We start from the raw sequence: 23,998 nt of genomic DNA, 5'->3' as shown, positions 1-23,998 counted from the left end.
TATAGGAGACTGCCAGTTGGAACATGTACCACTGTTCTTTTTAATATATTATTTAGCCGCAATCAGACAAAACGAGAACGAATTCTGAACGTGGTTGAGAACGACTGAATGAATATTAATCTCTTAACGCTTTAGATAAACACAGTTTGAAAATACAATTAATAGAATCAAACGAAAGTAATCAATTATCATTGTAGTATGTATAAAATCCCAAGATTCGACATTTTGATACAAATCATCTCTAACGTAACGTCATTATCCCAAGGAGTGGTATCTCAGCTCTACACACATATTTTCTTGACGTCTCCCTCTTAGAAAGAAGCTGGCAACTACAAAGTGGTATACAAGTTGTAATTATGGGCATTTGCTAATTCACGGTGTGAGGTAATGAGTGTAGGCGTTTCGTTATGTTGGTTGGGATCATCATATTATGGGTTTTCTCTGCCTTTGAAATATAGGTGTTTTTCTTTATCTTTATTTCTCCCCCCCCCCCTCTCATTTGTTATTCAGGACTAAAAAATGACCCATTACATTGTTGTCGTGTCGTTGTTTTGTTCACGTATTATTATATACTTATAGTAGCATGGAAGTCATTGTATGTATAGGCACAAAAAGTCTACGTGTTACTTGACTTAATAATAGACAAATTGAAATTTTTCAAGTGAAATCTCTATTCTTCTGGAATAACAATAAAAAATAAGAATATTTTATGATGACTTATTTGTCATACCAGTGATGGTCTCTGCTTTTATATATGTATATTTACTATCTTTTTTTCTCGCTCTCTGTTACTATTTAAAGGTATTCTTTTGTTATTAAAAGCTTTTTGACTACCAAATAATTCAAAAACTTATTCGCATAGTTTTGTTATTTTACATAATTTTTAAAGCAGCCTGCTGTGAGATGGTTATATCTTACTTTTAATGATATAAAAAGAAGTAGGTAACTCTCCAGAAGAGACGATGATTCTCAAAAATGTAGTATTGAGTCAACAAATTAGAAAATAGATAGAAAATTAATGAACTACAGTTGCCCATTTATTGATTTTTTTAATGAGTGAAATACATAAAGTACACATTAAAACTGTAAAGCTGAGCAAAAAGTATAGATTAATAACTGTTTTGAGATTAAAAAAGGAAAACTGTCATTGCCTTTGCTCTTTTTTTTCTTTTTCTTCATTCCTTGCCAAATCAGTTCTGCGATATCATCTCCCTCTTATAAAGAATCGCCTTAAAAAAATAAAATTATTTTTATATACACTCTTCCCGAGTGTTATTGAAAATATAGAATATTATCATTTCTTCTATAGCAGAATCACGTCATATTTCATCCTCCAAAATCATAACATAACAGGCCGCTGATTTTTAAAAATGAACTTTACTCAATAGTACCATCTTAATGAACCAACATTTTAGACTTACTGTGAGATTGTGCAATTCGTTACAAAACCGTGGTATACGCCTAGATAGTCTACCTCTTCAGAGATATGAAGAACCTTGTAGGAAATTGTGATTGATTATAAAATAGCTTAAGCACAGACCACTTAAACATCATTTGAAGAAGTTTAGTTATAAAAATCCAACCTACTCATTAAGAATTGAAGTAGTGTACATGGAGTTTTTTCAAATTTGAAAATTGATTAACCAGTTGAATCGAGTTTACACAACACTACAGGCAAATATACCTCAATTGTTTTCCTCGTGAATAATTACTTTTTAAAAGTTTGTCCATTAGCACTTGATGAGTTTTTTACATGTATTTATATAAGAGTATTTGAAAAGGAAAATCAACAGTTAACATTATTATCTGTTTTTCATCTCCCTCTCTTTATCTTCTCGAATGGTCACATCCTCTCAATTATATGTTTGTAGTACTAGGTATATTATGATGTGGGAAAAAACACATTGAATGATGGAAACAAGAGGAGAAGGGCGGAGATATTTTTTTCTTCCGTTCGTTGGTCCGTCCTTCCGTTCTTCCTTCACATTGACAGACTCCTCTGCTCCATTACCTGCTAGCATGCTACGATCCCATTGTTGTTATTTTCAAAGGATTTTTAGCATAGGTAAAGCTTAATCTTTATGTTCCATCACACTATACATTGTATACCAGTAATTTCCTTTATTTAAAACAAAATAATATGTGAGTAGGTACAGCATTCATATAATCTGCAACCTTAAGGGCTTGTAATGAATAATAACAATAACATACACAGCTGTTTTCCGTTTGATAAAAACAAAGGAAGTGGAGGGGGGAGGGGGGGGTGAACCATTATGGTTACTTCTTCTTTTCGTTGTTGTCGTTTCTGGTTCTGTATTGTCGTCGTCGTTCTTTGGTTGCTCCATGTACCCTTATTATTATATCTATGTACTATTCATATAATTGTTATTTCTTGTTTCCTATGTATGCAGAGTTAGCTGTTAATTACACACACTGACGTTCCTTATTGTCTCCCTATTCAATGGTCATTATTGCTTTTGCATATTGTAGGTCGTAGCTTTGTCATGATACTGATATTTCTATAGCGGTTTCGGTATTTTAATACTTTTTCCGACTAAAATATAAAAACATAAATGTCGTTAAGGGTTTGAGGACTTTTTTCATATATAGAGGATAGTTATTTTTGAGATGGTAAGGGGACAGGTGGTGGGCTGGAGGTACTTCAGCTTCCCTAAATCAAGGAATTTTTGTCGTCATCAGACAAAAATTATCACCATGTGGAAAAAAATTTCAAATGACAAAACGGATATAAAAAATTACCTCTTCTTTTTAAGAAAAGAAATCTTTAAGTCAAATTCCGAACCGCCCAAAAAAATTTAAATTTAAAATGTTAGGAATAAAATGAACCCTCCCCAGAAAAATAAAATCCTATGGACGCCCCTGGGTACGTATTTACATGGAGGCTATATTATATAATGGTAACCTCATGGTTACACAACCTTTCAATTTGATTATTACTTAGTATAAAAGAACTGGAGCCCTTGACCTCTTTGTTTACTGTGACAGTGAGATGGGTGGGGCTCAGAGATGTAGTTGTAACTGCAATTTGGTATAGTAGCGGTATACCGAACAGCATTGTATGTAGTATAGATATATATGTTGCCTGTCAACACTAAAACAAACTAGAAGGATTTTTCTCAAAATGGAGTCAGTATTATAGATTTTGTATTCTCAGACTAATTATCTTCTATTTCTGTTATTATAAAATATTATGATAAATTATTTGGAGACACGTCAAGTTTGCAAAAATTCCCTGTCATAATTTAAAAAAAATAATATGGTAGATGCTAAAGTCGATAGGGGCCATATCGGAGCTGAATAAAATCAACATAAATATATTGTAGGTTTTATGATGTAGTTGCTTAGGATAGGATTTCATTTCATCCCTAAAAATTTGATTAATTGACCAAAATATGTGTATAAAATATCTAAATGTGTGTATGTTTTCTCAATAGTTATTCAAGATTGTTTTTGTGTCGAACATTACTCATAATATCTAGAATAATGTTCTTTTTGCATTCAGTGGTGCAAATAATGAATAAATAAATAATATATATAATAGGATTTATATGGATGCAATCAGGTGTCATGGAACAACAACTGTGATTGACGTCAATTTCTAATGACATGCTATTTCGATTTCCTACCACTCTTCATCAGTTGTCAAGCATTTAGTTTGAAATGACAACTTGATTAGTTTTTCTTCTTCTTTCTAAATTGCAAAATGGGTATTTATTTATTTACTTAGTGGAATGAAGGATTAAGGTTTTAAAGAAGAGGAAGAAGAATGGGTCTCAATTTCATTGCTATGTGTGTACATTTTACACTGCCACCTGGTTGCAATTTATTTTTAGCTACTGACCATATGTGGAGTAACTTTTTTCGAGAGATTGAGACACGCAAACTCAAAAATAGCACTTAGATGTTTATAAAGGATTTCTCAACTCCTCCTCATAATCTATTTGTCATTTGATACTTTTAAAACATACTGAAATAATAAATAATTCATAAACAAATACATGGAATAAAGGTTTCTCTATCTGAAAAAGTAATTGTAGAAATGTTCAGTCCTACCATTTTTTTATTTTTATATGACGACTACTTTCTTTTATTCCTGCTTTCCAACAGTTATATTTAGGTACATATGTATACTTAAAAAAGATTGTATCTTCTTTGTTTTAATATCCACATGGTTAATGAACTTAATAAAAAAGTAATTTATTTTTTTACTCTACATACTAATGTAGTTGTAAGAAGTAAGTAAAAGATTTCCTGAGGAGTAGTTGTATATTTACGTCAAAAGGGAAGTGGTAAGTGCCTACTCTTATGTGTATATTGGTATATGTATGTACATTGAACATATTAGTCATGACTCTAACTTGGTAATAATAATGAATTTTCGCTTCAGTGAATATCCTGTCTTATGACGAATAATAAGCATTATTTGTTGCAACATGCGAACACTTGTTCATATGTATTTAAAAAAATTATCCACTCCTCAAGAAAAAAGATGTAACAACGATTTTGAAACTTTTTGGCTTGGTGACACTTGGTCCGAGCCCGTTTTTTTGATGCGGTTCGGTCTTAAGTAACATTTTGTGGCAGTTTTAAGTTCGTGAAGACGGGTGTTCCTAATTAAGAATCATTTACATATGCATGTTTGTATATTGACACGTTTTTGATATTATATATATTGTGTAAACCGATGTAAAGTGGAACAAGTGAAGAAAATGTGTTTATACACAAAAAACAACAACAAATAATATGAATTCACCTGTCTATGTACTTTTCAAGTTCTACGGATCCGATATTGATTATATTTTGACGGAAATGATTATTATTTGTGTGTAAGTATATGTACATATAGATGTGTAATACATATTGATTTTTAACTCTCCTGTACACACCACTAGCCGTATTCTACTCACTCCACGAGTTGATGAAGAAGTACGTAATAGCTTTGAATGATGATGATAATAGACTAATTAATTATACACACATACATATGAATGAAACAACATCCGCCCATGTGTTGCAACTCTTACACTGTATTCATTAAATCAAATTCCAGATGACATTTTTTTAGAAGAATTTTTCTACTCAAATTAAGTGTAATTGGAGTCTCCTGCTGCCAATCCGTGTTGATTTGACAAAGAGATCCATTTTTTCATCCAATAGTAATTATAACAATAAATCTACTACAACCATTTAGTCCTTGTCTGGTTATAGAGGAGTAGTTATTAGCTATGGATTTTTGATTTTTTTTTTTTTTTTCAAATAATTTAGTTTTTGTAAATAGTTGAGGATTTTTGAAAAAAAAATCCAAACCAAAAGCCCTAAATAAGGACGAACACAACACTAATATTTTCTTTATTGCCTCTATGAAGATAACAGTCTTTCCGAAGGATTACGTCATATGAAAAGACCCTAAGATCATTGAATCTGTAAAGAATAAAACAGTTAGTTTATTGTATTGATGTTTCGAATAGTACGGATTGAAAGGATCGTATATATTCATGGGGCCGTTTGGGATGTAGCTTTATCAATATGTGCATATATTTGTTCATCGTTGTCAGGTATGAAGGGGTGAATTCCCCCTCCTCCCCCCTCTCCACAGAAAGCCGTACCTTTTATCATCATCATTTGAAGAGAAAAGGGAATATCTCTCCCTTTATCATTTGTCTACCTTGACTATTCAGATAATATTAGATATATATCAGTAGACAGAGCATCAATCCAACTACCATCAAGTGTCTCTCATATTTATCATAGCTATTAATATAACTGCATGAATTGTGTTTAATTAATATATAATAGTTAGAATTGTCAAAAATATGATTTTAAACGAGTGCAATACTTATTGTTCTTTAATTATTAAGGAAATAACTTATAAGTATTAAGTGCGTGAATGAGTCAAGATTAAGCCTCAGGATTTGTTGGGATGTTATAAATGTAAGTCCCTTTTGTACTCGAAGTAAACGTGAGGAAGGACACAGGAGTAATTGCTATCCATACATTTACTAAATAGAGAGTTAGATTTATGTTTATTTATTTTCACTGATAGCTGCTTGTAGGTAATAATTAAAACAATAGAGGTAAAATATAGAGAGGGCTTACATTGAGCAAAAAAAAGGAAATATTTTGAAACCAAAGTTTCGTTGACCAAAACAATGGAAAATATTTATAGCTATTTATATGTCAATTACTCCTGATTTTGTATGGAGTTATCCTATACTTCGAAAAAAGCTCAAGAGTTCCATAAAGAAAATATAATCAAGTGTAAAATATATTGATAAATATACATAAATAAGGTTTTTAACTTATACCTATTTGTAACTACTTCAATTTGAATGTTTTGGTCAACTACGACGCCGTCAACGTCTTTTTCTCATCATGACTCTATGAATAAAACGTCATAACAGTTAAACAGCCCTCCACCATAACATTCTTCAAATTTTCGGGGTTGCCACGTTAATTTTAGAGGTTTTTTTTTAACGGGCTAATCATATTTTTTACAACTCTAATAATAGTTGCCTTTTGGTGTGTGTATCTAATTACTCACAAAGGTATGTGCATTCAAATTATCATTTTTATTATTTGAAGGTGGAACATATTTTTGTTTTTAACTTTTAAAAAAATTAATGTTCGAACATATTTTTTTTTCTGCCTTGTTTAACTAGTGATCTTTTTCCTTTCTTTTGCTTGAGAAATGCCTAGTGTCAAACACCCATACATATGTATATTTTCCATATTTATTTCCCCTATTGTTTTCAAACTTTTTTTCTTATCTCTAACAAATATCATTAATATTAATTATATGGTTGTTTTTTGTTTAATCTTACATAAATGAAAAATACATGTTTTATAAATATATACGCCTTATATTTCTTACCTGAAATGAGTAGTATATCACTAAAAACTCATTAATATTACTTTTGAGCTTTGGTCTGGACGGATGTTGTTGTGAAATTCGGTGTTGGACTGTCCAAAAAAAAAAATAATAATAATAATACTGTTTTTTCAGAAAAGAAATTAAATAAATATAGAACAACTTTTTTTATTAGAAAAAAAAAAGATTTTTTTAAAAAGTTATTTCCTATTTCAGTCTTGATTTCAATTTGGGTCACGACTAGCTTTTTTGAAATAATCAAAGATTCAATATATTTTTCTTTCATATATTTTCATGAGTTGACTTTTGTATGATTTAAAGCAGCTGACTCTACGTATTTTATATTACATAAGATTTTATTTATATATAAATCTAGGACCTTTGTTTAGAACTATCGATAAAGTTATCCAAATACAAAACACCTAGAATTAACAGTTGGTAAAAAACAGATTCTTCCTTTCCTTTTTAACATTCAAAGTGTTTTGCTAGTGGATAAAAAAGCTTTACGTGTGTCTAAAGACTAAATTTGGCATTAATTCGGTGCCGTGCTGAGTCATAACACTAATAGTTAGGTATTATTATTCACCATAATGTCCATTTTTTCCATCTTGTACGTAAGCATTACTTATTACCTTATATGGTTGATTTTTACATCTCATTATTTTCCAACCAATTAGTTTTTCGTGTAAGACCAAAAGTAGTGACCCCTTGATCATGGGGATGAAGAAACTCGTGTATTTTAAAAGTAAATTTTGTTATTGTTGGTATTATAAGAATAATAAGTTTATTATTTTCTCCCACCACAATATTTAAAAAAAAAAAAAAAAAAGATAAAAGATCCTTCACGCCCATAAGAATCGAAATTTACACCATTGGCTCATGGATCTATTATTTTTGTTTATATATTTATACGCCCTGAAAAATGAGATAAATTAAGCTTTGAAGAGGGTTTCCTTGAATTACCTATGTATGATAAATGAAAAATTGTAATATTTACTCTAATTACTTACTTCGAAAGAGTAAATTGAACTTAAAAGGCTCTCAATAGGCTTGTGTTTGTATTTAATTTAATACATAATTATTACGATCGGTCGATAAGGACTTCAAAAATCGATGATTTTTTTTCGGGTATATAAAATATGTGGTTAGATAGGACAAAAGATAATTTTTTCAAAAATGGGGTGAATTACATTCATATTATTCAACTAATTATCTTATATTTCTATTAGTATATTATTGTAAATTACATTTAAATATCGTAAATTCTAGGAAAAATTTCTGAGGGTATCTTGACCGAGGCAATATGTCAATAAATATCTATAAACCCAATATTTGTTAATTAAAAAAAGAATAATTAGGAATTTTCTAATTTTTATTTTTTTAAATTTAGTGTTAACGTAAGACATGTTCATTTATTTGAATCCTTAGTTGCACTTTTGAAAGGAAAGAAAGCTCATTTTAAAACATTTTAATGCCAAAACATATTTAGTTTGTTAAGTAATTTAATTTATATAGGAATATGGCTTAAATTTTGAAATCAACTTCAAATGTACATAATAGTATTTTCGTTTTCTTTCATTTTACATACTGATATTTGACCTTGGTGTCGTTTCCTCTTTGTTCTGCATATGTATACTTGAATTAGAAATTTAGAAATTATTTATGTATATATAAAGACATTTAATGACATCCATCGATCTCGGAACAGGTGGGGAAATTGGTCATGTATTTCAACTGACTTCTTTATTAGAATGATTTCCTTTGAATTGCCTCGTCAAATGTGTAGGTAACAGGTTAAGAGTCTTTTTTTCGGAAGGAAGTGGATTATGTATGTTCATATGCGTCGTAGCCACGCTCCGTTGGACAGTTTTCTTCAAATAAACTATTTTATTTGTACGTATGTATATATATATATACTATGAGGAATTCATCAATTTGAAGATTGAATTAATAGGATTGTTGCCTATTTTGTGCAATTCCTTTGCTTTTCCTCAGCTTAAGAATTGTGAAATTTGAGCCCTTTCACTTAAAACATAATATAGAATAATCATATCTTAAAAAGTACTTAAATTGAATATCTTTATAAAAGGTACTTAAGCGTATACATATGTATAAGTGTGCAGTTAAGCGATTATCCCTCAATCCTTCTACGGATGGAAACTATTAGGATTTATCTCCCGGTATTTTTCCGGGAAATCCCGCATTTAATTTTGATAGTTGTACAGACTGGGGCCCAAAACGTTCAATAATGATTTTTGTGGAATCAAGAAAAGACAACTTAAAACCGATTTGTGATATTTTTAAGCATTTAGCAATATCTTTTATTCAATATGTACACCTTCACAAGTAATAACAGTCACAATACGCCGGCGAACAAATTGGCTGCATTTGACGATTAAGGCCGTGTCCATGGTGTACCACACTTTCATGATGGTGGCTCGGAGCGAATCCAAATTTGAATGATAGGTGCAATATACATTCTTCTGCAAGACACCTTAAACTGTAAAATCGAGGGGCGAGGTCATTACTAGATGAGCGTCACATGGAGGCAGGCCAGAATTCAACCATATTATTGCTGTAGATATTTTGGTTCTTCTTGGCGATGTGGGGCTCTTGATGTTGTAGATAGTCTGGATGGAGATACCACTGACACTGGAGATCGCACTTGGTGCTGTCTTTTTTGTTGTTGCTCAGACATTTTTACACTTTGAGACATGGGGTAAAAAAAAACTTCCTTATTTTTGTTTCAGCTGCCATTTCGTTGTATAATGACACCTTGTTCTATAAATATAAGGGGGATAAAATCGTAATTAAATGCTACTGCAAGTTTTGGGTCTCCACTTTGTATATACATATTATATACAAAGTAGGCTATAAAAAATATTACATTGGAATAGGATAATAATAAAATGAGAATTGGAAATATATATATGGGAAAGATTAGGTTAAGACTAGTTTAAAATTTATTCTTTCTTCTTAAAATATAAAAATAAATATTCAGATTTCCCTGTATATATTATTTACTAACGGGACTCCGTTCAAAGACAATCTCCCGGGAAAGTCTTTTTCTATTCAAATATTATAAGAATCCCATTAAAAATAGCTTAGGAATAGCTCAACGAATCTAAAAACAATCGATGAGCTTTAGTGATAAAAATCAAACCGACTCAAAACCTACGTATTTATAGAAATCTTCATTTAAAAAAAATATTTTGAGGAATAAATAATATTCTTTTAAGTAACTGATCAATGTTTTAATTTGTAATAAGTTTATATTATGCTTTTTGTAGTAGTACGACGTAGGATCGAGTAGAATCTTGTTCATTGATGAAGTCACTTACATTAAAGAATAAAAAATAAAAATTATAATATCTTTGTGAAGTAGTCATAAAATGAAATCTGAGCCTTCATAATAATAAAGTTTTTATTCTTTGGCTTATTATTATACAATGCTCCGTGTTGTTACTTGTTGTTTTTTCCTGTTTGACTCCACGCTTAGAATCTATTTATTGTATTAAATTACGTAAAATCTTATCAAACAGAACTTGCACACCTATTTTTATTTTTTTTCTTGTCTTAACAACTAATATGTAATAATTGCAATAAAGTGTGCTCAAAACTTTTTCTTTTGTTTATTGCTTGAAGTAAACTAGTCTTGTGACGACTTAAGTCAAAAAGAGATACTAAATTTGAAAAAAAGAAGAAGAAAGAAGTCCTTTATTTATTTATTTTTTTACTTTTTAAGAACTGAAACGCTTATATTTTTAAAGTAACTGTGATGTTGTACATTAAATTCGTTACAAAACCGCGGTATATGCTTAGTTTGTCGCCTCAAATATGCAAAGTGGCATTAGAAATATGACTGGTTAGAAAATAGCGTAGGAACAACGGAACATTTTTTTAATGATGAGGTTTAGTTATAAAAATCAAACTGACTTAATAAATATATGAAGTCAACTCGAGTGGTTTTTATCATTTATAAATTGACAACATATGTGTGGTGATAACATAAAAGCAAGCTGGAATACTTTTTTTCAATATTGCGACAGTGTGGTAAATGTATCCCTTTATTAGCTGTTTAAGAACAAGAATCACCATCTGAAATTTATTATATTGATGATATTAAAATTTGATTTAAAATTCAAATACCGCCCGACCAAATTGATTGAACTCATATATAATATGTTCATGTAAAAATTTAACAAATATCAATCATATTAATAACTTGTAGGACAGTTTTTTAGTGGTTTAATAGTGTATTTGACTCTTTAAGAAATCCTCTTCGGGGTTTCATTGAATTAAAAAACTTATCATGTTTTTTCCTCTGTTTCATCAAAAAAATCCCAGCTTGCCTTTATGTTATCGCCACACATATGTCTTGAGTTGAAAAATCATCGAGTCGATACAACACTAAAATAAACACACAAGAATATTAGACAGGTTCACCATAACCTCTATTATCTATAGCTGGGGATACTTACGAGTCGTCAAAAATGCATCACGTTCATTTATCTCTCAGTCATACACATGGTTTTCCCCTCTTTGGCACTCCTTAATAACGTATCTTATCTTGTACATAATTAGATCACTTTTCAATATATCACGATTATTATATTGCAGATTTTACACATTTTTTTTACATTTTTGGGTCTTAATGTTTGTACATGAGAGTACAAATGTAGGGATAATATTCATTAGGTAAAGCCTAAGTTTTATCCTCCCTTTAACGCCCTTAAATGAATACTAACTTGATTTTGTATGTATGTAGGTATCCATGGAGTAATCAATTTTGGCTAGGTATATTACATGTGTACAATTTAAAATGAGCACTTATCCTTTCCTTGGTTTTTGTGTTGAAACCATCCATATATTTAATATGAATGTATTTAGGAGTAATCCAACTGTGGACAATAATAATGCTAATTTAATAATAAGCAACTTATTTTAATGAACAATTGATGATATTACAATTTCATTTTGATTTGTGAATATCACATGCTGCCCGTCAACAAACAAAAAAATAGAATGACTTTTCTCAAAATTTAGTCTGGATTACAAGAGTATTCTTAGATGAATTAGCCTGCATTTCTATTAACAACATATCCTTTTGAGGTACCGTAAATTGCACTTACAAGTAACAATATAACATATTCACAATCAAAAATTAGAAATTGATGGATTATTCTTGAAAAAGGGCCCTCCGGTTCCAAATAAACCTTGTCATAAATCAAATGAAGCCTCTAAACAAGTGGTTCTCAACCTTAAGAATACTACGGAGCGCATATAAAAAAGCTGTCCCCACAACTTTTTTTCGATAAAAAATTGTAAAGAGAAATGAAAAAATCACTGCGTATTAAAATACCGAAGTTTGGTGCATGGACAATGTGGAGCGTCATCTAGCGGATATGATTTACAAAATTTTATATGTGTACTAGTATCATGAAAAAAAGTTAAATCTTATTTATTGCATTTTGAAGAGAGAAGAGGAAGTTATGTTGCCGCGCCCTGTATATAAATTGCTTTATTTCATTTTTTGATTTCAATTTGTACATAACATCCTAATATCATAATGTGTAAATACGTTAAACAAAGGCTTGCAAGGAATGGATCTGAGATGAGATTTCCCTTATCTTACATTATTATTATTTGAAGATATTTTTATAGCTGCTCTTCATCTTCCATTTATCTATCTAATAGTACATACATATATAGAAGAAACTCCATATAATAGACATAACAACAATGCTTTATCTGTGACCTAGTGAGTGAGCAAGGGAGCGAGCAGAACTCTATGAAAAATGTGAGACCATTAAAGTCATAACCTTTGAGAGTTGAAAGGGTCAACATAAGAATGTTTTTATTCTTTCTTTCTTCGTGGGACCTGAGAGTAATGAGTGAGCAAAGTTAAGACAATTGATCGTGATGATGCGATGACCACTACCACCAACGGCCCATCATACGTTGCTGCCACAATCATCATCTCGTGGGAAAGAGGCTACATGCGTGTCAAAGGAGCATTACATAGGTTCAAGAATTATACATAATTTTATATATAGACTCGTACGAGAAGGGGAAACAAAAATGACGTTACTTTTTATAGAGGTTATCAGTATTACAACTACGTGAGGGGGAAATCAAGTAACTAACTTTCATTATGATGATTATATCATCCTCGTCATTAGCTTGACCTCATGCAAGGTAAGAGAAGGATATAACATATTGTTCCTACTAGGGACTAGAGGGAAACGTCTGACTCATGGATTATTATTATTATTGGTTAATTGATTGTATGTACAGATGTAAGGTAATTTCGTTTTGGCACACCTTGGAGTATAAATATGTAAAGACACTTTATGTCTACTTTTTTGAATAAAATACCTTCTCTATACATATAATTATGTACAATGGATATATATTCAATAGAGATTGACTTGTATCGACTACTATCACGTAGTATAAGTAGGTACAATAAATTATTTAATGAAAGTGATAGAATCAGGGTGATTAGACTCAGGAAGAAATGAAAAAGTTGCACGTGTGAGTTATTGCTAGTGTTCTTGGATTCGAGTCAAACTTTTTTGAGTTCGAATGTTTGATAATTAGCACATGCATATTATCCAATGTGGTATCTCCTCTTTAATACACTAACTATTTTTTTAAATAAGAAAGGAACGTCTATACTAGTTAGACGTCATTAATTCCATCATACAATCGAAGGACACGTCATTTTGGGGGCTTCAAGTTCATATTTTTACTTTTAAAAAGTAGACTAATTTCCAATCAATCTTTAAAAAACTCCATCAATGGTTTTATGCATTTTTATGCATAAAAAAGGCTTAACACTTGCATTGAATAATACTTTATTCTAAAGATAAATAGTGAAATCAAAGTAGTATGTACTGAAAATCCATAAAAAAATTAGAATTGTACGGGTTTTTTTTTTTTGATCGATTAGTAAATTTAATATCTTATTCTTTCGATTGTAATAGTTGATTTTTATCTACAAAATGAAAATTAGAATGTATAACGATGTAATAACATATTTTAAATACATTTTAGGAAAAGACATATAATAAAAATAGGCAATAGATTTATAGACAGTGACGTTTAAGTTATTTTATTTTTTGGTCCCATTTTGACATCAAGAAAAAAGGTGTTCATTGTTATAAAATATGGTTTTTTAGGGCCCAAAAAGTAGGACATCAAAATTGTGACGTCAAATGAAAACGTTCTATTGCATGTCCTTTTGGGCAGTATTATGAGGGACTACGGAGTCCATGCCTCATCCCGTGATGAATATTTTATGTGGTGGCAAAAATAAGAGGCCACCAATTTTGGTAATTTAAAAAAAAAGTAAATTTTCATTCCTAAAATACAAGAATCTATGTTTTCTTTTCTTATAAATACTTGGAACGCCAAAAAATAATCTAATCTAAAGAAAATATGAAATTTTTTATTTAAAAAAATCCTTTAACTTGATATACTTATTTTTAGCGTAGTGTCACTAAAAATTGCTCATTGCCTCATCTGTGAAGTTCGTGCTACTCCACCACTGTTTTTGAGTGATTTGAATGATCGAATATTTTCAATTTTTATTGAACTCTCCTACAACAACAACAATATTTCGAGCAAGTTTGAGTAATTTTCAAAAATTGTTTACTTTAGTAAAGTTGAGTTTGTTTTTCTCCCGAGTTCGAAGTAATACTCGGATACAACTCTAGTTATTGCCTAAAAGACAACTTGTGATTTATTATTTTTTCTTCAATCTCCTCAACTATTATTATTTTGCATGTCTTTTTTTCTTTTTTTTTTTTTACTGTGATACTTACCTATAAAAGTCTGTTGTATGAACTCGCATCTACGCCTTTTAAAATCTCCGCTCTAATAACAATATTCAATTCAATTTACTCTTACATATTTTGTTATATGTATGAAAGTACTCTACTCAAAATAGGTACATATTCGTGATAATCACGATTTGCAATGTACCTCGGATGTATGCCGCCTATATTTTTATAATTGTTATGGGCCTTCCAAACAAACATTATGTTAGTATATATAGGTAAATCCTCAATTTACTTATTCTTCTTATCATTCCATAATTGATGATGCTTCTTCCTCGAATTAGTAGAATTCATCGTATACATATCTGGCCCTCAACATTAAAGCAAGCTATTTAGCATGACTTTTTTTTTTTTTCAAAATTGAGTCCGGAGTTCTTTAGTATTCTTCGACGAATTTGTGTCAATATGTATTAGTAAATTATTCTGATGTATCCTTTGAAGATCCCGCAAATTGCATTGAAGGTAGCAAACGTTTATATTGCCAATAAAAAAATTAGGAATTGATAGATTATATTTGAAAAGAGCTTAATCTTCTCATAAATCAAATGAAGGGTTGAAACTATAGTTGATATTCTTGAGTATCTCAACTCATCCAAGAAATTTGAATACAAAGGCTTTAATTGACAGGCTTTAATTGACAGAAAAATATTTTTAAAATAGTGTACTGTATGTGTGTGTACAAGCTGCAGCTTATTTCTCTTAAAATACATCATTTAATGACAACATTGCCAATTCTAATTATCAACTAGGTTCATAGATATCAAAATTTGAAATTTGCAAAATAATTTTAATGCAAATAAACCCAACAATTAAAAAGTTCGAAAGCTCAAATTGGTGCTGAAAAATTCGGTTTTTATGCAAAATTCCTAAATGAGTGGAGTTTGTCTTAATCCACATTGGATTTATTCCTGGAAAAAAAAAAAAGACTTTTGCAAAATATTCCATATCTCAATAAATAACGAATTGATCAATCTCACTCATTAAATAAATTATGTAGCCAATTTAATCATTCATATATTATTGTATAATATAGTCATCACTAAAATCTTTAAATGAAATTATATTGAATAAAAAATTAAAAACAAGAGAAAGTCGATTTTTTCAGTTTGTCTGATATGTAACAGGATTCTTATATTTCTTAAGTTTTTATTAAAATGAAACCATTCATCCATGCAATATTCAATTATGAACTAATCATCATGTCAAGTACTGTAAATACTTCATCCCAAACTATTCATCACACTAGTACAGAATCATCGTTACTTGTACACAACATATATTATATAAAAAATGTATTAGACATATCTTATTTTCTTGATTTTTCTCCCAAATTGTTTTTGTGTTAACTTACCACTGAAATAAATACCACTGCTATTATTAATTGTATTGTATTTATTTATGTTTACTTTCAGAATAATTGGAGTATGTAAAACTTGGAATTACCCCATTACATGATCATTAGGAATGAATCTTAATTATTTCTTAAACATGCGTAGAAAAAATCCATTTATGTGCCGATTGTGCTGTGGTGCACCCTTCTTAGTCTTCCTTCAACTTATTCTTAATTGTTCTACTACTATATTGGGATCTCGAATTGAACTAGAAACTGAGGGTGGATATACTGGAATTGCTATTAAAATTCGGGAGGATGTTCCTATGGAGAAATGCTCACAAATATTGAAGAATCTTGAGGTAAGACAGGAACTTCTTCTTCTTTAAAGAAATATAACTATCTATAGATCTGATTCAAGTCCGGCGAATTATTTAAATTTGTATGTATAATATTGGTCTGTTTGTTACATATAGACTATAAAAGAATGTACAGCATAGCGAATTTGTGCAATGCGACCCCCTTCGCCCACTGTGTGAAACGTAGAATACAATTTTCTGTCACAATTCTTGGTCTTTATAGCGTCTGTAAATTCCGCTCTATGCTATAGCCCAGGAATGTTCAACCTTTTATTATAATGGGCTGCATTGCACTTTAAATATTTTAATGGGCCACAAAACCTATTAAATTAAATTTCATGAAAGATTGCTTCATAAAATACAAAACTATATATTACATATTTATTTCAAACCAAACTGGCAAGCCTATTCAGGGGTGTCCCTAGGATTATATTTTTGGGGGGATTGGTTATTTTTTTTAACTAAAAATTTTTTCTCTGCTGCATAATTTGATCGAATAAAAGCTTATTAGAAAATAAATACTTAGACTTTTTTTATATTGAAAATTTCTTTATTTTGGGAAATACTTTTCCATATTTGTACTTATTATGCATGTCCTACGCGTTTTGAGGATATTGTGACAATTTGGCTAAAAAATACTTATTGAAGTGATAATTATTAGTAGGCCGCACTTAAAAATTACGCTTAGGCCACAGGTTGGACACCCCCTGTGATTGGTTCTAGGCGTTTTTGTAAATTTATTCAAAAATATTTACAAATAACATTTGGGACTAGTGTTGTGTAGGTCCTTATTTAGGTCCGATTCACTTCCACTAGTCGGTCCTTAACAGAAGTTAAAGTTGATCTTTTGTGACGTCATTGAGTGGGTTGTTTTTTAAATTGTTATATAATAAAATAAATTATTCAAACCTAGTAAAAATAATATATCTCCTTTTGATATTCCATTATAAAGAAAAAAATAATATTTTTTGCAAGATATGGGCAATGATCTCAATTTTTTATATCTCATAAACCTTATTTGGGTAAATAAAGTATCGATATTTTTACAAAAAATATGACCGGTTCTATGACTAGACTGAACCGATACAACACTATTAGTGACTTCTGCCTCATTTTTAAACACAAATTTTACAAAAACGCTAGAAGTACCACACAGAGGCACCTTTACACCAACTCAGCATAAATTTAAGACAGCTTAAATGCAGTTATGTCATAAGTTTCTAGTTTTAATTTAAGTCTATTTGGTGCAACCAGGCTGAAGTTGTACACAGAAACTGAATTTGGCTGATGTTTTCAAGTTTCAAAAAGTGATTACAAATATAATTTATTGGACTATGGAAATCTGCCAATATTTTATATATTTAATCATTGAATAATTCTGAAGCGAAAAAGTTATATTATTCCTAATTACATAGTCCCTAAATAATGGTTTTAAGTCCTTCTTGATTGCACAAACACGCCTGGACATCACAAAGATACTTACTCCACATTTCTTGATTGGAAATGGGGAGGGAGCATTTAATTAGCATTCATTTGGTATGTGTTTTATAGTTGCAAAGATTGAGAAGGGATTGGTTTAATTAAAGGGTTAAATAATAATAGATGTATCGAATGCTAATTATGCTTCTAAAGAAATAGGTGGTCTTATTAGCTATTGCACAAAAGCCAAAAATACTTACCTATCTCTAATGATGATACTAATTACAGTTATTTGTATGAAAAGACTATTGTGGTAATTAGTACAGACTACAAAAAAATTCGAAGACTAGTATACATAATTCGAGTTTGACTTTACTGGAACAAAAAAGTTGGACCTATTGTACTAGGTGTAGCTTGTACTGTTGCAACCAAAAAATGAGATGAATCATTAGGAATAAATAGCTCAGAAACTTGTGGTGAGAATTTTAAAATGATTGAATTTCCATTATATGTTTTTAAGAAATAATTTTTATACGTCATTTATATATATTAGTGTTGGGTTTCGGTCTGAGACTGTTGTGATTTTTTAGTAGTCCTTAGAATAAGCTCTGTCTAGACCGAACCCACAAAAAAATTTAGATCTGGATCGCTATCTTTTTAGAATTTGGTTTAGACCGATTCTATAGAAAAAGTATTGATTACGTCAATTGAGTTTCAAAATTGTGAACATCAAACTAGAATAAACGTCATGTAAGGTGAAATGTGTTACATAAATCATATTTATACAATTCGTAAATCACGAGTTGGCAGAAAATCGGCCCATCCACTGATACTAAAAAAGCAGTCCACGATTAAATTTCAGTTTACGGTCTGAGATCGTGGTCTGAACCGGAATATCGGTGCAAATCGGTCTAAAAAAATAACCTATTACCGAACCGAAAAAAAATCGGTCTTGGAGAGAGTCTTAACACTAATATTTATATAGTATTCTGATGCACATAAGTTTTAAACTTTTTACATTTAGCACCATCTGACAAAATATTACTGTATTCCCGAGACGTACTACCATTATTTAAAACTGATGTTCTGCAAAAAAATTGAATTTTCTTCATCTTTTTTATTACGACCCTCCCCACCCTTTACTCAATCCACATTATAAGAGCCATTGTTATAGTATCTTATAAAATTCAGTGACCACTGTTGGATAATCTTTCATAAACACACAATAAATAAGTAGTTTTGATTCGTTTTGGATCAGTTTAAAAAAATTAAAAAGACTGCAGTCTCTCTAGTTCGGTCTTGATTAATTTTTTCTGTCATTCAACAATATGTCTTTTATAGTAACTACAACAGCTGAAATAACATAGTTACTAACTAGGTCATTTCAACTGTTAAAATTATATCATAAACTCTTTCAAAGAGACAAGATACCTTCAGTTTTAAGTAGGAGCTGTGTGCCTAGAAAGTATTATACATTCTAACTATCCTTCATTATATTTTTCAATCCTAGCCAAATCTTAAGGAGTTACTAATTGGTCCTTAGGACTAAGGAATAGTGAAAAAGACCGGACCGAGTCACAAAAAAGATTGATTAGGAAAGCAGTCCTTGGACGGATCCAATACTAATTTTGATTTATTAAAATGGAATCAATTACTAATTGGTAATTAAATTATTTTTATTTATGATAAACCCCTACGTTCAAATAGTAGCTTGTAGAATCTGCTTATAGTACAAGTAATACTAGAAACAAAATTCTTACGTGTACACAGCATATTTACACTAGAATGGATGAGGGATATAGTAGATAAACATTATTTTTTCTTAAAAAATTAAGAAATATAATATTTGAGCCATATTGATCCGTGCCCTTGAAGTTGTCAATTTCACAACTTTATGGAAAGAAAAAGAATATATATCATACCTAAAAATAGTAAAAATAAGTTCAAGTAGAGCAATTTATAATAAACTGGAGGTAGTAAGTACCTGGCATTGCTCTGAGTAATTAGGCGTCGGCTAAAAGACAAATTCTACTTTAGCAATATAGACGATAACTTCGTAAGAAATCACTCTCTGTTTTTCATTAGCGTACTCGCACGAAACAATTCAATACGTATATCAATAAATTCATATGTATTTTCAGCTCAAGAATAACAGTTTGTGAAAAATAATTCATTATTTTGGGATGAGTCTTTAGATCGTTTCAAAAATAAAAACAAACAAAAATCATTTGAACATTTCAGGGTTTATATTTAATTGAAATTTTAAGATATACTGTAAATGCATGTGAATTAGTTTATGATATACACAATAAACCAATAACCAAAACAAACAGAAACAGTGCTCCTGTTATACATGCACACGCCCGCAATATTTTATTAATACTACTCATTTTTTATATTTCAAAAATATTTATATGATTTACATCAGAAAGAACTATATATAGTAATATATAGTGACTTTCATATATTCAAACAGACAAACAAACTTTTAATAACTAATTTAGATGGATAGACAATCTTTCAAAAGTGTTACTATAGTAATTTTCCTCTAAAATGGTTATTTTTTATAAAAAAGTTATCAATTTAAGTATTGTATGCTTAGCATGAAATCGAACCTTTCATGGAAAAGTGTTTTTCAAAGTGAAAAAGTAGGTAACTATTCATTTTGTAGACATTTCAAAAAATAAATAAATGTAAGAACCAGTCTCTAAGTTACACACACAATATGTAGAGTAAATGACAACACCCTGTATTTCCGGTCCGTTTCTAAAATTATAAGTTTCTTTTTTTTCAGTCTTAGACTGTTTCTTACTGTTCCTTCATATTATTGTATGTTATTATTGCCTCTTTTTTTTCTTTTTTGGTTACGCGTTTCACCAAATTAACTAATGAAGGTTCCTCTAATTGTCCTCAAATATATGGAGGGGAGGAGGAGTATTTACGTTATATTTATCATTGTTTGTGAGATCCTGAGATTGTTTTGGTACTCAGGGAAATAAATATCTTTGGTTTCTTCTGTAAGAAAGATAATGTTTTTGTATTGTGAAAAAAAACCTCATTTGGGATTTTTATTGGCTATATGTCACAAGAAATTGCATACAGCTATTTATCTTCTTCTTCTTTTTTTAAATGTTGGCATCTTTTTTGTATATATTTGACTTAAGGTCGTAAATAACTATAATTAGAGCTTAGAGATACTCTAAAAAAATCATCCCTGGCACATTTACGAAATAAGCTTGACAAATTAACCATTAATGTCGTATTTAACTCTAATAATTGACTAAATGGGCTTTCATTTGGGAAATAGTATAGCTTGTTCCATTTGTAACCTGGATGAATATTCAAATGGGATAGGGATGTGTTGTAAATAAATAAAAAAACAATCTTGAAAATCAAGAAAATGAGAAATGTCTAATTAATTATTTTTTCAAATGTTATATACAGCCCCATATTTCATAGTCATATTGAAGTCAATTATAGCCCTTATATTCAAATTTCTAGTATAAGTTGAGACACCCAATAATTGTATCTATAGTTTAAATGCGTTTTTTGATTTATGAGAACGTTTCCTATTTGGCCTTTCAAATATAATCCTATCCATTTATGATTCTTTTAATGTGACGATCAATTTTGGCTTCTTGAAGTGCAATTTGTGGGCCCTTAAAAGTATTACAAATGTAATCTAGATATAATTTTGTGAAAAATCTTTCTAGATTGTTTTTCTATTAGCGTGCCACACATTTTTAATACATATTTACAAAATGTGCTGCTTCTGGCTATTTTTCTTTTTATTGATTTTTAAAGGAAATTTTTGATCTAGTTTAAAAAAAAAGTTTTTGTCTTGCTATTTTTTTTTCTAACTGCAAAATGTTTCTGCAACTGAGTATATCATGCCCAAACAGCGTTGTCAACTACAAGAGAAATCTATAAAATCCTGATTCAAGGATAATTAATTTTTTGAAAAGTGAGCGTTTGTGTCTAAAGTGATCCGAGAATATAATCTCTAATTTGAATTAATTAGGAATTAAAAGCCGTAAAAGTGTCTTTAAGAATTACAATCAAAGAAGTTTGGAGAAGAAGAGGATTATAATCAATGTAATAAAATGAACTAATTCGATTCGATTAGTGCATTTTTACAATCATCTAATCACTTAATTCCATTTGGTTTTCATTTATTAACATTACCTATTAGAACGGAAAGATCGGTTTTTCTTCTTTTTAATTATACTCATTAACGGCATCTACTGTTACCTTTGTTGTTATTATTATTATTATAGTATATGAAAGACCTTTAAGGGATCCTAATAACTAAGGATTTCTATGTAGTACCGTTTTATTGTTCTATTTTTGTTCAGTTGTTTTCTCTTATCAATTTTTATGACTTTTCAAAATGTAGCAAGAAAGAAAAAAAAATGTTTTGACAATTTTCCCTTTTAAAAAAATAAAAACGACGCATTTTTTATTACTTTTTTGTCTTCTCAAATATTGGATATTAAATTTACTACATTCTCTCACAATTAACTCACGCTCCGTAGAGTTATTACTCCAAAATCCTTGGTCATTGTTTTTCATGATTTTTTTTCATACTTATTTTGAGTAAATCATAATTCATTATTATATTTTTGTTCCCTTGCTTTGAGTTGTAAAAAAAAAAAAGAAATTTTCCTACCTACCTTTATTTTGTAAGAGTTGTTAAATAGTCTCTATTTGGAGGGAGAATTCACGTAACTTCAACGTGTTTCGTAGACTTAATGGTACTTTATATATATATATAAAGATATGCCATGCTATGATGATTATATTAGGTTTAGATTCGAGTCAAAAAAATTATAGTTAGTTCAAGTTTGCATTGAGTGAAGTTCGTTTTATACGATTTATGAGTTTTTGAGTTTGGTCCAGTTTTGAACTTTTAAGAGTTTCCACATTAATTGTATAAATACGTCCCATTTTAAAAATTTCCAAATAAATACATATTTTGGGAGAGATTTAAAGATTATCCAAAAATTGTTAGTTTTAGTAATGTCGAGTTTTTTCGAGTTTGAGTAATACTCCTTGATTCCAACACTAGGTGATGATGATATGCTATAAATATGTATATATATTTTTGTTTTGTCTTGTGCAACGTGCTTAAAAGAACAACATGCATTTATGTGTTGTATGCAAGTAATTCAAAACAATTGCACGAGTGACGCGCGCATAGTAAATTGCCAATTCACTGCATTGAAATAGGGTTGTATGTAATTGTATAGCTCTCAGAAATTAGACCCAGATTTAATTATGTGTGTAGTAGGTTTTTTAAGCCTTAACAAGAGTTTTTTCAGTCAACTTTTGTGATTTGTTGTACATATGACATGTCTCGTAATATGTACTCATCGATAGCTGTAGGGATGGATCTGTCCAAGATTAAAAAAGTAGTCCCTTTCTTAATCTTATGGTCTCGGACGTAAAAGACGTCTCATGATAAATATTCAAACTAAGCCTTAATTATGAATTGTGGTAAACTACTTTCTTGCATGAAAGATATTTGAGGGTAAACCAAACAAATTAAATTAGTAAACGGACATAGATACTTAAACTTAATGATTCCAAAAAGAGGGCATTTTAAAATATGAGACGAAGGACCATTAACAGGAACGGGACCGATTTTTAAGCAATACCACCCTAGAAAACTGTTTCCTATTTTATTGGTCCAAGCTATTTAAGAAAATCCCAAATGAAAAATGTAAATTAGGAGATTGAAACACAATTGAAAATATTACAATAATCTGAAGCAAAATGCACATTCCTCAGACACGTTATATTTTTAAAGCCAAGTTGTACAATATTATTTGTTGTTGTTTTTTTTAATATAGAAGATCCAGGCCTAAATACTAACACTACATTTGGGCCATCATTTCAACATGAAAATTATTCAACATATCTGTAAATGATCCCTTTTGTACCAAAAAGGACAATTTTATATCCTTAAAGAGTTACTTCTTTATCATAAATGGTATGAAGGATCTGAAATTGTGCAAATTACGTTTTTTTATTCACTTTAGCCAAAAATATATATATTGTAGTGAGGTAGAAAAATAACGAAAAACATGTACGTACATATAAAAATATATTTTTTTTGCAGAGAGAGAGTTATGTCACAGTTTGATTGCTTCATTAT

General features: G+C 29.9%; 1 protein-coding gene across 1 annotated transcript in view; it reads left to right on the top strand.

The window, feature by feature from the left end:
• The window catches only part of LOC121117319 (calcium-activated chloride channel regulator 1), a 52,550-nt gene that overhangs the window by 3,984 nt on the left and 24,568 nt on the right, over positions 1-23,998 (top strand). Inside the window, exon 2 of the mRNA XM_040711718.2 lies at positions 16,146-16,425. Within this exon, the coding sequence (XP_040567652.1) occupies positions 16,198-16,425 (228 nt within the window). The 5' untranslated portion in view covers positions 16,146-16,197. The remainder of the gene's footprint in view (positions 1-16,145; positions 16,426-23,998) is intronic.

Source organism: Lepeophtheirus salmonis, chromosome 5, assembly GCF_016086655.4.
Source record: "Lepeophtheirus salmonis chromosome 5, UVic_Lsal_1.4, whole genome shotgun sequence".
In the NCBI taxonomy this organism is placed as follows: domain Eukaryota; kingdom Metazoa; phylum Arthropoda; class Copepoda; order Siphonostomatoida; family Caligidae; genus Lepeophtheirus; species Lepeophtheirus salmonis.
The sequence above is the reverse complement of the archived record's forward strand: the minus strand, read 5'-3'. Positions and strand labels throughout refer to the sequence as shown.